This window comes from Triticum dicoccoides, chromosome 5B (assembly GCF_002162155.2).
Source record: "Triticum dicoccoides isolate Atlit2015 ecotype Zavitan chromosome 5B, WEW_v2.0, whole genome shotgun sequence".
In the NCBI taxonomy this organism is placed as follows: domain Eukaryota; kingdom Viridiplantae; phylum Streptophyta; class Magnoliopsida; order Poales; family Poaceae; genus Triticum; species Triticum dicoccoides.
The window spans coordinates 331,020,330-331,035,708 of NC_041389.1; the positions used below are offsets into that span (position 1 = coordinate 331,020,330).

A 15,379-nucleotide genomic window follows, 5' to 3' on the forward strand; every position below is an offset into this window, starting at 1 on the left:
GCTCCAACACAAATGTCGAGGCAATGAAGTACCTCAACACACTAGTTAGTGTGGTTGATCTAGCACAAAGGAACTTCAGATCGATAAGGAGGAATTTGCAAATGCATTAGATTGTTTAGAAACCTGGGATGACTCGGACAGCATAACAGCTGTAAATGCTCAAAAAGATTTGAGACATTCTACAAAAATGGTGGCATAGCCACTCAACATCACAATATCAAGGTTTCGAGATCAACAGTTAACATACGGAAGTAATAGGAACTGAACCGAGGGTTAAGTCCAACAATTCTATAAGTCTACGGATTAGTAACACGTGATCCTAATAGGAAGAAGAGAGAGCCTAGTTCCTTAACCCCGTAGGAAAGATAAGATGACTCGGATCAGAAGGGCATAAGGTATAAGGAGTAAAAAGAGCCTTACGTTCCCAACCACAATCAATTCCCTTATATAACTAGAGAATTTCTAGACTCAACTTCGACCAGTTTGGCTTGGTAATCCTACAGGCAGTCAAGCTCTGATACCAAAACTGTCAGGACCCCGATCCTAAGTCACACCGATCTAGCATGTAACACATCATATCACTTTGCGGCCTCACACACGGTATTCCCACGGGTGCCACCTTACCTGGCCCGGGACCGTTTGCTCCTTTTGGCTCACGTATATGATAGTGCCGCTAGCATCCATATGACAAAGAACCCGGGCTGACATGGCTAGTCGTGAACCCAAAGTGGCACTAACTTACAGGGACAGGCATACATGACCCAACAACGAACGTGTCGGTCATCAGCGAGTGAATCCGGGCTGTAGCAACTGGGCTAGCAGGACTCCGGTAAACCGGGCTGTAGTAGGCTAACAGGACTCTGGTAGACACCGCGTGACATTTCCCCGAAGGGACAGACACAGGAACGAAGAAGGACACATGCGGGCCAGCCCAAGTGTTCCGAAGCAGTAGCAAGCTACCAAGGCTCAGTGGAAGCACTAGGAGACATTTCCCGGTAAGAGAGGCTACCAAGGATAAACAACTAGATAGTCAGATCCCACACATATCAAGCATTTCAAATCATACACGCAATATGCTCGATATGTGACAACATCGCATCACAACATAACTCTACGACTCAAAGTATTTATTCAATAGGCTCCGAGGAGCGAGATAATACAAACATGAGTCTCATGACCCAACATTCAGAGCATACAAGTCAAAGCACAAGCGGAAGCTTAACATGTTTGAGTACAGACATCTACAAATGAAAAAGGCTGAGAAGCCTAACTATCTACCAGATCCTGCCGAGGGCACAAGATCGTAGCTGAGGTAACAAGCTAAACATCGAAGTCCATGCGGAACTACTAGCGAGACTGAAGTCTCTCTGCAAAAATATAAATTAAGCAACGTGAGTACAAATGTACCCAGCAAGACTTACATCAAAACTAACTGCATATGCACCATTATCAACAAAGGGGATGGTGGGGTTTAACTGCAGCAAGTCAGCTTTGACTCGGTGGCTATCCTGAACTACGACTGCAAGTAACTCTTTTGGGGTGGCGCACACGAGTCCACATATTCACCATATCAATACACCACTATGGATCTGCTCCCATCTCCCTACGAGAACGCCATCCATAGCACTCACACTTATCTTGCGCATTTTAGAGTATCCACTTTCACTTGTCTATGAACTGTACAGGCAACCCAGAAGTTCTTTACTGCGGACACGGCTATTCGAATAGATAATGTTAACCCTGCAGGGGTGTACTTCTTCACACACGCTCTCACCACTTACCGTCGTTTACACGACATGTACTCGGCAACCTTCAAGCGGAAGCCCAGCGAGGGTGTCGGCCACGACCTGACTAACCACACAAGTCTCTCGTCCAGGTTTATCGCCTATTCGGGTTCCATCCGCAAGGAGATCCGGCCGGGGTGTCGCTCACGGCCCCAAACGATGTGAGCAGGGTTCCCAAGCCCACCATCCGGGTGCCACTTGGTACATCGTGCCACTGTGCCTAGTCTGTCCCAAGCCCACTTGTACCGGGTGCCACTTGGTAGACTACTAACACTACCTATAAACACCAGAAACTAGTTGCAACTCCTGGACAGAGATCAAGTTGATTAATAAGTCGAGAGGGGCACTTAAGCATTCCAATGCGTGGTAGTAACTGTTCATGGATCACAAACACAGAACTCAGTTCCTGAGGACGGCTTCAATGAGACAACCCACCATGTACTCCTACATGGCCTCTCACCACTACCTTTACCAAATCGTGTTCACACACTTAGCTCACACACAGTAGGACATGTTCACACACCTCCAATTCATCCCCGATGAATCAGACCTGACTCAACTCTAAGCAGTAGCAGGCATGACAAACAAGCATGAATGAGTAGGCATATCAGGGCTCAAACAACTCCTACTCATGCTAGTGGGTTTCATCTATTTACTGTGGCAATGATAGGCCATGCAGAGGATAAAGGGGTTTAGCTATCGCAGCAAGTAACAGATGAATTGTTGTTGTCCTAATGCAGTAAAAGAGAGCAGGAGCGAGAGAGTGGGATCTTATCGGAATGAACAAGGGGGTTTTGCTTGCCTGGCACTTCTGAAGATAGTATAGTTCTTCATCGGTGTCATCGAACTCATCGTCGGAACGTCGTCTACTGAGAGGGGACAAATACCGGCAACAGAGAAAGAACACAATCAATGCAATGCAACAATATGATGCATGAGTGTGACATAGCAATATGCTGTGGTTTGAGCTAATGCAACTAGCAACCAGATTAAATGAAGTTGGTTTGAATCAAAGATTCAGATTCAAACTCCATATGTGATTTCTTAATGCCATTTAATTGAATTGTCCTAAACAGTAGTCATAAGTTGTTCTAACATGCATGAAAATGGTACAGATGGATAGATTGGATTTTTCTGATCATTTTTCATATATAAATTATTTCATTCTGAGTTACAGTTGAATTTATATGAATTTTGGAAGTTTAAGCTATTTTCTGGAATTTCCTCGATTATTTTTATTCCAGAAAATGATTAACTGCGTCAGCATGATAGCAGCATGACGTCAGCAAGTCAATTGGGTCGGCCAGGTCAAACCTGACGGCTGGGACCCACACGTCAGTGAAACAACTAATTAATAGGGTTAAGTTAATACTAACTAAACTGTCAGTGGGGCCTGGGCCCGCATGTCAGTGAATTAGTGGGTTAACTAAAAGTTAGTTAGCGCTAAGCTAAAATTAGCAGGGCTCTGGGCCCACTTTCGTTGACCCGGGGGAGTCAAACCCCAGGTCAAACGAGGTCAACTCGCCGGCAGTTTGACGCCGGCGACGACAGACGCGGCGGAGGGCTTCGGAAAACACCCACAGGGCTCGTTTTTGGACGTGGTTTGCGGCTACGGAAAGCTGAGAGTCTCGCGCATCCAACAGGGGCAACAGATCATGCCAGAGTGGACTAAATCGACGACGATGACAACTTTTGCGGCGGTCGGAGTTCGGTCGAGCTCAGGGGGCGGCGTGAGGGAGCACGACAAGGGTGCAGAAGGGTGCTATGGCCTCCTGGGGGTGCACTAAGCACGTCTGCGTGCTCGGTTTAGATGAAGGCGAACCAAAACGACGACGGCGACTAGTCCGGCGCAGGTGAGGTCTCGGTCTCGACGGAAACGAAGGCTACGATGAGCTAATGGACACAGAAGAAGGGGGGGTCGGTAGAGGAGCTCACGGCGAGTGCAGAGGTGGCCTCGGCGTGCTCGGGGAAGCACCGGAGCGAGCGGGGCGGCGAGAGGGATCTCCGGCGGTCCGAGGTTGAAGACGGCGACAGGGCGGTGCTGCGGTGTGTCCCGGCTTGCTTGAATTGGCGGAGGGGTTGGGGACTATGTGGCGGAGCTCCTAGGCATGTCGGAGAGGCGAGGGGGAGGCGGTGGCCACGGTGGTGGCGAACGGCGGCGACGAACCCGTTCGGGTGGGTGAGAGGGAGAGGTCCAGGGGAGGGGATGAGCACGGGGGAGAGCGGGAGGGGGTCCAGGGGGTTCTGCGGGGTGGGGTGGCGTCGTCCAGGGCAAGGGGGAGCAGCTGCATGGCTAGCAGGAGGTGGAGCTCGGGCGCGCGTGTTGTCGACACGCCTCTGCCTACCGGCAGAGGTTGAAGACAACCGCTTCAGGCCAGTGGGCTGGGCCGCCAGTGGGCCTGCCAGGTGGGTTGTCAGGTAAGTTTCTCTCTCTCTCTCTCTCTCTCTCTCTCTCTCTCTCTCTCTCTTATTAATTCATGTTTTCTATTATTTTCTATAACTGTTGGGCTTTTCTAAAAATACCTAGACACCTTCAAAAATCCTTTAAATAATCATAGGCTCTGTTCAGATTATTTCCAACAGCCCACACTTATTTCCAGGATTATTTGGGCATTTAAAATATTTTGTAGCATTTAAATGCCCAAATGCAAATAGGTAAAGATTTAATCCAATGACCTTAGGTGTCCTAGAAAAATGTGAACCCATTTTGTCAAAGGTTCTAACCCAAGACAAAAAGGGTGGACTTTTTAGAAGGGCATTTCAGGTTCATTGAAATTATTTTTGGTAAACCCTAGTTGGTTTAAAGGGGGGTGCTGGGGGTTCTGTCATCCCCATTTCATCTTTCTGGAAGATTTAAACATGATGCAACACCAGATGCTAGCACTAGGCAACCAGAACTAGGGATGTGACAGCGTATCTATGTTGTAGATCAATAGCTCGCGATATAGCTCCTATATATTTTTGATATGTTCCTAGAGAAAAATAAGTTGAAAGATGATAGTAGCAATGATGCGCACTGGGTCCGTGATCTGAGGATTATCATCATTGTTGTGCAGAAGAATTATGTCCTTGATGCACCGCTAGGTGACAGGCCTATTGCAGGAGCAGATGCAGATATTATGAACGTTTGGCAAGCTCGATATGATGACTAATTAATAATTTAGTGTACCATGCAGGAGAGGTATCTTTGGACCCTCTCGGTAATACACATCATAAGCTTGCAAGCAAACGACTAAGGAGTTGGTCACGAGGTGATGTATTACGGAATGAGTAAAGAGACTTGTCGGTAACGAGATTGAACTAGGTATGAAGATACCGATGATCGAATCTCGGGCAAGTAACATACCGATGGACAAAGGGAATAACGTATGTTGTCATAACGGTTCAACTGATAAAGATCTTCGTAGAATATGTAGGAGCTAATATGAGCATCCAGGTTCCGCTATTGGTTATTGACCAGAGAGGTGTCTCGGTCATGTCTACATAGTTCTCGAACCCATAGGGTCCGCACGCTTAACATTCGATGATGATATTGTATTATATGAGTTATGTGATTTGGTGACAGAATGTTGTTCAGAGTCCCCAGATGAGATCACGGGCACGATGAGGAGTCTCGACATGGTCAAGAGGTAAAGATTGATATATAGGACGATGGTATTCGGACACCAAAAGTGTTCCAGAGTGTACCGGGTATTTATCAGAGTACCAGAGGGATTTCCGGAACCCCCGGGGAGAAGATATGAGCCATGAGAGGGGAGCACACCAGCCCACAAGGGGTGCCCCCCCCCCCATGGCAGGAGGCCAAATAGGAGAAGGAAAAGGGGGGTCCCCCCCCTTCCTTTCTCTCTTCCCCCTTCCCTTTCTTCTCCGATGAAAAAAGGAAAGGGGGGCGCCACTTGGAGCTAGCGGCCGAGAGCCCGAGGGCCCCGGAGAGCGATGGTGACAACATCAAGATCCGAGGAAGATCCAGCGCCGGTGCCGCCGAGGAGAACCACAACTTGGGCATGGTTTGGATGGGGAGAAGAAGAGGAGTTCGGAGAAGCGGATGAGCGCAAAGCTGTGGATGTGGACGTCGCTGGAGAACAGATTATATAGGCGCAGCCAGCCAGGCGAACGGGCGGTCAGCCCGCTTCAATGCGACACAATGGTCAGAGTTGGTTTCTCGGGACAACACATCTGCATTGAAGCGGCAACGCCTGTCTGGTGGCATCAATGCCGGTTGCTGTGGCTCTGGGCCAGCATGAATGCGGTGCATCCGTTGAAGAAACAACGTGGGAGAGGGTTTTGGGTGGGCCAGGTGTGTCGGACACCCACAAAGTTCCCTTTGGTTTACTTCCGGTTGCGGGAAAACAGACGCCCGGACCTATCCACGGACAGGCACGGGAATATGTTAGATGGTAAAATACGTCCGAACCACACAGTAGAAGTGGATGTGGCTGGTTTAAGGGTCAGTGTCGGAGATGCCTAATGTATTTTAAACATCTCCCAAGTCGGTGGTCAAACTCCTCGTCTTTTTTATGGCTCCGAAGCAACACATGATTCTCAGGTGACCAAAGTTATCGGCGCACCCCCGTCTCTCCGCATTTCTCTTGGAGTGAAGTAGAGGCGTGCCAGTAGGTCCAACGGGGTTGTTTCTGGATGGCTCACCCACAGCAGTCGAAACATGTTTCTCAGATGACCATTTCAAATTATACTAGTTCTGTACACAGCTGCATGAAGGAATTGGTAATCAGCCGGGTGGCACCGCCACCGTGAGATCCCAGGCTCTGGTCTTGCTGTTACAACGACCTCACCCAGGATGCGTGGAGATGAGACGCATATAAGCGGATCACTCGCAAGACCGAGTCACAGTCACACTCACGCGCGCGCACAGGGACAGTGAAGGGATCCTCTGCCATGGCCAGAACGGCGGCACCCTTGTTCCCCTTCTTCTTCCTCCTCCTGTCGTCGACATCGCCGGCGGCGGCCCAGAAGAATCGCCTTGGCCGGACTCCCCAGATGGGGTAATGGATCTGTCAACTCTGTATACTATTCAGTCAGTTTTGGTTGTAACTTCCATACAAATGCTGCGTCCTTTTTTGATGATGATCCTCTCTTTTTCGGAATCTGGTCCGTGTGGTTAAGTACTGATTTGAGTAGGACCCTCTAACTGGCGAACGTTCGCCATGGGACGGAGGCGGCGCATGCAAACAATTCGATGGCATTTTTAGTTGATGAAGTGGGAAGATGTGGCATTTTCTTCACAAGATATTCCCGTTTTACAACTAAAACTACTAGCGAAGATGGTTCGTTTGCCACCCCATTAAAGCGAACATTCGCCAAGGAACATTTTCGTTTGATTGTCTCTTCCTGCAGTAGTCACAAAATATGATCTGCTCTGCTCTTGCCTTTAGGACTTGTTCCCCCTCAACCCCCTTCAGGCCTCCTTTGGTTTGGACTTTTTTTTGTAGGAATTTTATAGGAAAGGATTTTCAAGAGGAAAAAATTCTTTTTATAGTCCTTTGGTTTGTAGTAATAGAATCATATGGAGGAATTGTTCCCATCCTCCACATCTCAGGAAAATAACATTAGCCTAGACTTAATAAAAAAAATCCTATGATGTGAACAAACGGACATCTATTTTTCTATTCCTATTCATAGGATTTAGAATACATAACATCTCAATTCCTACAAGTTTCATATTCCTATGATATTTCTATCCTATGAACCAAAGAAGACCCGAGTCCTCTTCAAGCCCCTCTAAACCGAACAGGGAGAACTGGTTTCTATCTGCTTCTCCATGAAATATTTCCAACAATCAAGTCTTGCTGAACTGACAGCACGGTGTATTCAGGTGGAATAGCTGGAACCACTTCGGCTGCAAGATAGACGAGGTGATAATCCGAAAAATAGGTAAGCATGGTGCTCCCTTGTTCTCTCTTAGCCAGGAAAATCAAACCTTGCATTGCTGCAATATATAAATAAATCACATTGTGTTTGTGTAGCTGATGCCATGGTGGATACTGGTCTTGCGAAACTGGGGTATGAGTATGTCAACTTAGGTAATCGCTTCGCATTTCTCGCTCTCTTTGGTTTTCGCCCTTTTCAACTCTTCATGTTTAGAAATGAGGCCTGCAATATTCACAGTGGATATCTTTGTTTTAAAACTGCAGACGACTGTTGGGCAGCTCATGACAGAGACTCCCAGGTGACTAGTAGTACATGTTAATAGAACAGATGATATGCGTGTAAATAGAAAGAGCAAAACAAAATTTAAAATCCATTATTGATCCTCAACCATGTGAAACCAGCATAAGCTTTTCAGCTGCAATGTTAGAATGACGTATTTTCATAGGTTTCGTTCAGTCGTTAAAAAGACCGACTGTTATTTTACAGGGCAATCTAGCTGCAAATGGAACAACATTTCCATCAGGAATGAGGGCCTTAGCAGATTATGTGCACGGGAAAGGGCTCAAACTCGGAGTCTACGGCGATGCAGGGTATGCGCTTTATAGAGAACTCGCAAAAAATTAGCCGGTCAAAATGTTTATGATATGACTGGGAACACGCGAGACGTGACAAGTACCCCAGTCCACATGGATCTCTCCCTTGCTTAAATCGCACCACTCTCTCTTTTCAGACTGCGAACTTGCAGCAGGATACAGCCCGGTTCGCTAGGATACGAAGACCAAGATGCGAGAACTTTGGCAGCTTGGGTAAACCAATTAAAATGTTCATTAGATCATCTATAGCTTACACATGTCAAAAATGGTTTTCCTGGTAGGGATTCCAAAGGAGGAGAAAAACTGATTTTTCTAAATTGTTGTGTTACAACTGCAACAACCAAAACATCAGCCCACTAACAAGGTACCCTTTACAATTATGGAACTTAGAAGCTTCTCACGTTTCATCCGAATTTAGATATTTTGACATATTCACAACAAAAATGCAGATATAACAGGATGAGTGAAGCCCTTATGAATTCTGGAAGGGACGTTTTCTTCTCCCTTTGCGAATGGTAACTGATTCTTGCTTTTCAACTGACCAAAAGGGAGGGTTCGAATTTCATTCATCTGTTTGAGAAAAAACAACAATGATGTGCAGGGGTGTGGATGATCCAGCGACATGGGCAGGCAGCTTTGCAAACAGCTGGAGGACAACAGAAGACATCAAGAACACATGGGAAAGGTGAAGAAGTTTACATCCTGGAGAACTTTTACTGCCCCTTCCAAACTTCTGCAAAGTGTAGATGGAGATTCTAATTCCTATCCTGAAATACTACTGCAAATTGGGCAGCATGACGGACAACGCTGACAAGAACGACAAGTGGGCACCTTATGCAGGGCCTGGTGGATGGAATGGTTAGTCTCTGTAGGCCCATAATAAAATTTGAGCATGCAAGTGCGTAGGAAGATGGATGTAGGATCTGGGGTTTGTTCCCAACTTTTTTTTTAATGTTTGTGATGACAATTCACAGTGATCTCTTTGAATGTTTCTGCTTCAGACCCAGACATGCTGGAAGTAGGAAACGGGGGGATGACAATAGAAGAGAACCGTTGTCATTTCAGCATATGGGCTCTAGTCAAGGTAATGATGAAGTGACTTTCATTGCATGAGAGATAAAAAAAGTAAACTAGGGAAGAATTTTCACAAGATTATGGTGTTGATCTGGATTCAACTAGGCTCCTCTGATAATTGGCTGCGATGTCAGCTCAATGAGCCCTGAAACCAAGGACATCCTCAGCAATCAGAATGTTATTGCAGTTAATCAAGGTAGAGTCACTTCTCCAAAATGGTCATGTGAAAAATTAAAGATGGTACTAAGCTTTACCTATTCATCATTAGACAAACTTGGGGTACAAGGGCGCAAAGTGCAACAAGATGGAGAACTAGAAGTAAGTAAAAGGAATATAACATAAGCTTTTTTATTTATAGTATCATGTGGTAGGCAAAAATCATAGTACCATGTTATGTTCAACACTTAGTATAATTCATCTATACTTGATTTACTTGGGCTTAGGTTTGGGCTGGTCGCTTAAGTCGAGGGAGAGTTGCTCTTGTGCTGTGGAACAGAGGGCCTGCTGAAGCATCTATTACTGCTAGTTGGAGCAACATTGGTCTAAACCAATCAGCTGTTGTAGATGCTCATGATCTGTGGACAGTAAGCACTTCGTCTAATCATATGAGCCTCCTGGTTAAAACCACAAAACATTCTCTGATTTGCATACAAAACTGTTCTTCAGCCCGCTTTTTCTGCGTATGATTTTTTGTGCTTGCAGGATGAGGTTACATCATCAGTGCAAGGAAACCTGACGAACAAGATGGATTCTCATGCTTGCAAGATGTATGTGCTGACCCCAAAATAGAACAGCATTCTCAACATTGCATATTACTATAAAATAATTATTTCAAAAGTCTCGAAAGATGACAATGTATTACCTTGGTATGTGTACATGCTGTGTCCAAACATTGATAGTGCTACATCCCTTGAAGATATATACCATGTCACGTGTGTCCAGATTTAATTATATGAATATTAAAGATGTAACACCAAAAAACTTTAACAAAAGAAAAGGAAAATTCTCCTTTAGTATTTCTATTATCTGGCAAGTTACAGGTTTCAGTGAAACATTTGCATGTCACTAAATTTCAGTACCAGAGAAACTTATACAAAAGCATTGGCGAACATACCTACGTCAATTCTGGCACTCCTGGGTTGGGCTCATTTTGCTCCCTCTCAACACCACTCAATTTATATGATTATGATACAATGGATGGACCATATTTCTGTAATTCTATAGGAGTATAGTCTCATCAGATACCAAATATCCTTATTGGCGATAGCACATTAAAACCCAGTCCATCCAGCTGGTTGGTAGGGTGCATCTTTCTCCACTTCAGCCTTAAGAGTGTTGAGGGACTGAGAAGCATTCCCCAAATTTGACATCTCAGAAGGCACGGTGCCAGAAGGTACAGCCTTAAAGCTATCTTGACCGAAGGCAAAGGGGTCGGCACCAGAGTTTGTTTTTGACTGATTAAGCAAGCCGGCTTTGTTGCTTTGTGATGCCCTTAAAGTTCGGACCGACCTCGGGTGGGCACTTTTTACAGCTGCTTGAGCTTTCGGCTCTTCAGGGAAAGCGGACCATGGCTTGGGATCTGGGCTTGGTGTCCCTGGACTTGATGTAAATAGACCTTGCCGGAGCTCTGGTGGGGTTCCTGCAATCTTCTCCCTTGGCTGTGAAAAGTAATACATTACTGTATCAGCTAAGGGTTCAGATTGTGTGCAGTAATGGCTAATTAGCTATGAAATTGGAAACACCGGGCTAGATCATTAATTCATTATATGTTAAAACTTAAAACTATATGGTTTCACTTATGTATATCTGTTACGAATTTTCCGCTCTAGCCAGTCAATCTAGATATTATTTTGTACAGTAAGAAGATTAGTTAGACATGTAGTAATCATACCGGAGTGTCAAGGCTTGTGCTGGGTGGGGAGAATTCAGCCTTCAAATTTTCTTTCAACTCCTTAACTGGCACTGGTGCAGAAGTTGTGGCTAGAGCTTGTTTAAGTTCCTGTATCTCCCGCCTCTGAGAGGAGCAAATGGCTGACAATCTATCAAACTTCAGTGAGATTTCTTCCTTCTCTAAGTTTGCTATCTTCAATTGCTCCTTGAGTAAAGTTACTTCGGCCTCCAGCTGTTGTCCTTTCAATTTACTTGCCGCGTTTAAACTACCGGCATTGTCCTCTGAGCTCACCTTAACATTATCAAAGTCTGCCACAAAGGAGCTAAAAGTGGCAGTCTGTGCACTGGTTTTGTTATCTGGTTTAGTGTTTTGGGTTTTCTCTAGGCCATATTCTGAACCATTTGGAGAAAACCTTATTTCAAAATCCCCAGGAGAACTATCAACAGAAGCAGAAAGAGACTGTCTGTATGCATTCCGTGTTGTGTTCTGGTTCTTTGCCTGAGGTTGCTTTGCTATGCCATCATGTATGGGCTCTTGATCTAGAACTGACCCCTTGTCATCCGCAAAAGCTAGTTCTTGTGCATGTTGAGTTGACCAAAATGCACCTGCAGAACCCTTACTCTCAGCAGGAACTTGTGACCTCAAAATGGAAGGACCTTTCGGAGGTGTATTTCTCACATTGTCTCTTGACCGTGATGAAGAAGGTCCTGGAATACATAGTTTTCATTACGAAATAAATATAGCAGATGAAGTTGTTCTCATATGGAACCAAAATCACTGAGACCTAGAGAAGAAAGATCTGATGAACTACTATAACAAAATGGCTTTTCCATGTCATCCTTGCACTATCTAAAAAAATGCTTTTCCCTGGTATCCTTGTGTCCTACTCCCTCCGTTCACTATTATAAGATGTTCTAACTTTTTTCTGAATCGATAGTTCTATTATGATTACTTACACTTATATTCACATGCAAACATGCCACCTCAGCATGCAACCATGCATGGGAGAAGGCCCACCTTAACACAAACCATGCATGGAAATTTTCGTTCTATTATGATTAGATTACTTACACTTATATTCAATAAAAAATCAACTATACAATACATTAAATCATATGTATTTTCAGTTTTAATTATCATATTATTGAAACAAATGTTCATGTTCCATACAACTGAATCTCATGAAATATATTGCATCCAATTGCCGTTATCTAGTAGGTAAGCTTTCGCGTATGTATTCCTTACATTTACTAATCTTTCTACACATAAACCTAAGAAGTAACATGAAAATAAGAAACCATGCTCACAGCAGCGGCTTCAATTCTTAAGAAGGGCAAAATCAAAGAAGCCAAACCTTCATCCTCAGTAGTTTGCAATTCAAATGCTGATCCAGATGGGGATCCATCAGGTAAATCCTTTTGCAGCTCCAAAGGAAGTAATTCATTAACACGAAACCATACCTATAACAGTACATGCATGAATATTAGAGAACTGGAAGGCTAATTCGGCCACATGCACTAACTAAGACCAACCTAAATTCATGGAAGTGAATGGCCAATGAAGCAAAGCCCTTGCCTGTGTAATGTCTGGTCTGGCATCTGGAGAGGACTGAAGCATCTCTTCGATCAGACTTGTAATGGAAGAACAGTACTTCGGTAATTCAGGGATACGATAGTTCCCATTGAGGATCTGAAGCTTTGATTCTAAACCAAAAGCTGATTTTAAGTAGCAGATTCTATACATGAGACATCCAAGAGCCTAAAAAAATCAGTACCACCTTAGCTTATGCAGTTATTAAGAGTTAATCAGATACAACAAAGTAAACACCAGTTCAAAGAACAAGATAGGTAATACAGGAAACAAAAAAAATAGTGTAATGGCTGCAAAGATGGTTTACCCATATATCTACTTTCTCACTAATAACTTCCCTCCTGTACAAGTCCCACATCTGCAATCAGTAAACAAGCTTATATTAAGTAAATATGTGAAGGAACTGAGAAAGAGCTCATAAGTCATAATAGGTTGATTCAATCAAACCTCAGGAGCCCTATAAGCAGGAGTTGTATGCTTTCTGATGACATCTTCTTCAATGCCCCTCTCCTCTGGTTTATCAAAGCACTTATGGTTTGTTGATACACTACCAAAATCACATAATTTCCAAGCCCCGTCAGCACCAAGAAGCACATTTTCGGCCTTTAGGTCCCTGCACATAGAATAGATTTGCTGTGATGCCTCTAGAATGAAGATCGACGTAGCAATTTCTTGAAGGATCAGACTGACAATGTTAAAAGAATAACATGTAATAATGAATTATCCAATTGCAATCTACAGCCAACTGGAGTTTATAATGCACTAGATGAAGTAACGCAACCAAGACTGAGTGGAAAGCTATATGAAACAGCATAGAATTATGCAAAACTAAAGCTGCCACATGATCGATGTAAGTGACATACTTGTGTCCTGATACTATTTTAGTGATCTAAACGCTCTTATATTAGTTTACGGAGGGAGTACATCAGAGAGCAATACAGTATTCTGATACAGATGAAACAATATGCTCAAGATAAGATGGAGTAACTAGCACATGATTTCCTGCTGCTTGTCATGGGACTAACTCTATCCGACGAAGCAATGGAGTCACATGCAAAACGTTCATTGCAAAAGCACCAACAACAGAGAACTGCTTGCTGTAGACATTTCACACAGCAATTCCATAGGTTGGGATATGAAAGGCAGACCTGTGAGCAACAGGTGGTGTCTGGCAGTGCATCGCGAACACCGCATTGCAAACATCCCGGAAGATGAGAGCAACCTGCTCCTCATCATAGAACCCTGCAGTACCTCTAGTGTCCAAGGCAGAAACCAGCGATCTCTCGCAGAACTCCATCAGCAGAAGCGCCTCCCTCCCACGGCCCATATCCATTATGGCGTGCGCAACGAGCGTGACCACGTTCGGGTGCCCCTTGAGCGCCCTCATCACCGTGATCTCCTTCTGCACCAGGTCCAGCGACTCCTTGTCCTGGGCAATGACGTGCTTGAGCGCGTACTTCTTTGCTGGGTTGGTCAGGTCCCGGGCGAGGTACACGCACGAGAACCCACCCTCGGCAATGGCTTCCCGGACGTGCACCTTCACATTGCCGACATCGATGGTTCGGCCCTCGAGGCCGCCAGAAGGCCCGGAATGCTCTTTGGGCATGAGCTGCCTGAACGGTCTCCACATGATTTGATTAATTACTAATCCTCAGCCCTCACAAGTCAAAAGCGCCTGGTTCAGCCTCAGAAACCTCCTATGTGAAGTTTATCCACACTCAGCAAGGATTTCTCAGCATGGTAAAGCTTGAGAGCTACGAATCAACAGGGTCCGTCCGAGCGGCAGAACAGTGATCGGCGTCTCTCAAGATCTGCCTGTCTATCCAGCTTTGATACAGCAACTGTCGAATGGCCGTCCCTCCGAGCAGATCTACCTACCTGGCATACCGCTTAACACCAACGAAGAAGCCAGCGAGCAACCTAGCTCAGCAGCGCCCGCTGCCGCCAAACAAACACCTTGTGTGCAACTGCAATGGCCAGCCGACACGACGAAGCAGCAATGGAAGAAGAGGAGATCGACCAAGTCAGCAGCAACCAATCAGTTCAACCAAGAAACGACCAGACCCGGCCCGCTTGAAGCAGTCCGGGATCAAGAACTGGTCGTGGGCGGCCAACCAGGAAGCGACCAACCCCCAGCCCGGCCGCCTCACTCAGAGCAGCAGGTGTAGTAGGGTCCGGGACTCGCCAGCTCCGATCTGGAGGCCGTGGGGGGGTGGTGTGCCTGTGGGGCAGGCAGGATTGCTTGCTCGTAGGGGTTAGCGGCGGGCAGACCGGGAGCAGGAGGAAGAAGAAAAGAGGAAAGATTTGTTTGTTACGGGCTTACGGTGGCGATGCGAGGCGAGGCGAGGCGAGTGGGATTTCCGTCGCGTGGGGACGCGTGGCGTGGAAGACCGGTTCCCTTCCCTAGCACGTTCCGCGTTGAGTTGCTGGGGAAAAGGAAGGGACAGGCGGGTTGGTTGCACTGTCGCATTCGCATCTGTGCTTGCTTAGCACAATCACTTTCTTCCTTCTCTCTTTTTTTCGGGGAAATACTTGTATTACTCTATCACAATGTCTAC

The 15,379-nt window shown here is 45.6% G+C and overlaps 2 protein-coding genes across 4 annotated transcripts; one reads left to right on the forward strand and one right to left on the reverse strand.

Annotated features, from left to right (window-relative positions):
* Positions 1 to 6,592: 6,592 nt before the first annotated feature.
* Positions 6,593 to 10,222, forward strand: LOC119308730 (alpha-galactosidase-like). The gene is made up of 15 exons (XM_037584867.1): positions 6,593 to 6,787; positions 7,618 to 7,676; positions 7,769 to 7,825; positions 7,937 to 7,971; positions 8,160 to 8,263; positions 8,404 to 8,479; positions 8,548 to 8,630; positions 8,716 to 8,781; positions 8,868 to 8,951; positions 9,060 to 9,124; positions 9,268 to 9,350; positions 9,446 to 9,536; positions 9,609 to 9,658; positions 9,784 to 9,924; positions 10,043 to 10,222. The coding sequence occupies exons 1-15, from the start codon at positions 6,681 to 6,683 to the stop codon at positions 10,127 to 10,129; spliced, it is 1,188 nt and encodes a 395-aa protein (XP_037440764.1). The 5' UTR covers positions 6,593 to 6,680; the 3' UTR covers positions 10,130 to 10,222.
* On the reverse strand, positions 7,345 to 15,177 carry LOC119308729 (AP2-associated protein kinase 1-like). 3 transcript variants are annotated; one of them, XR_005150273.1, is made up of 9 exons: positions 13,970 to 15,177; positions 13,269 to 13,434; positions 13,129 to 13,179; positions 12,807 to 12,989; positions 12,586 to 12,691; positions 11,232 to 11,938; positions 10,455 to 10,998; positions 10,203 to 10,249; positions 7,345 to 7,895 (listed from the first exon to the last, which is right to left on the reverse strand). XR_005150273.1 is itself a non-coding variant. In XM_037584866.1 (7 exons), the coding sequence occupies exons 1-7, from the start codon at positions 14,449 to 14,451 to the stop codon at positions 10,612 to 10,614; spliced, it is 2,082 nt and encodes a 693-aa protein (XP_037440763.1). In that variant the 5' UTR covers positions 14,452 to 15,177; the 3' UTR covers positions 10,333 to 10,611. The 3 variants fall into 3 exon arrangements, 1 of the variants encoding a protein (XP_037440763.1); XR_005150272.1 differs by lacking the exon at positions 10,203 to 10,249; XM_037584866.1 differs by lacking the exons at positions 7,345 to 7,895; positions 10,203 to 10,249 and having other exon boundaries at positions 10,333 to 10,998.
* Positions 15,178 to 15,379: the final 202 nt, after the last annotated feature.

What these genes read in the sequence shown, in the direction of transcription:
- LOC119308730 (XM_037584867.1), top strand. Translation starts at nt 6,681, where the DNA reads ATGGCCAGAACGGCGGCACCCTTGTTCCCCTTCTTCTTCCTCCTCCTG. An exon ending in CTCATGACAGAGACTCCCAG is followed by an intron (nt 7,972 to 8,159) that starts GTGACTAGTAGT and finishes GTTATTTTACAG; the next exon opens with GGCAATCTAGCTGCAAATGG. An exon ending in AACATCAGCCCACTAACAAG is followed by an intron (nt 8,631 to 8,715) that starts GTACCCTTTACA and finishes ACAAAAATGCAG; the next exon opens with ATATAACAGGATGAGTGAAG.
- LOC119308729 (XM_037584866.1), bottom strand. Translation starts at nt 14,451, where the DNA reads ATGTGGAGACCGTTCAGGCAGCTCATGCCCAAAGAGCATTCCGGGCCT. An exon ending in ACACCACCTGTTGCTCACAG is followed by an intron (nt 13,435 to 13,969) that starts GTCTGCCTTTCA and finishes TTCTATGTGCAG; the next exon opens with GGACCTAAAGGCCGAAAATG. An exon ending in GCAAACTACTGAGGATGAAG is followed by an intron (nt 11,939 to 12,585) that starts GTTTGGCTTCTT and finishes TATGTATTCCAG; the next exon opens with GACCTTCTTCATCACGGTCA.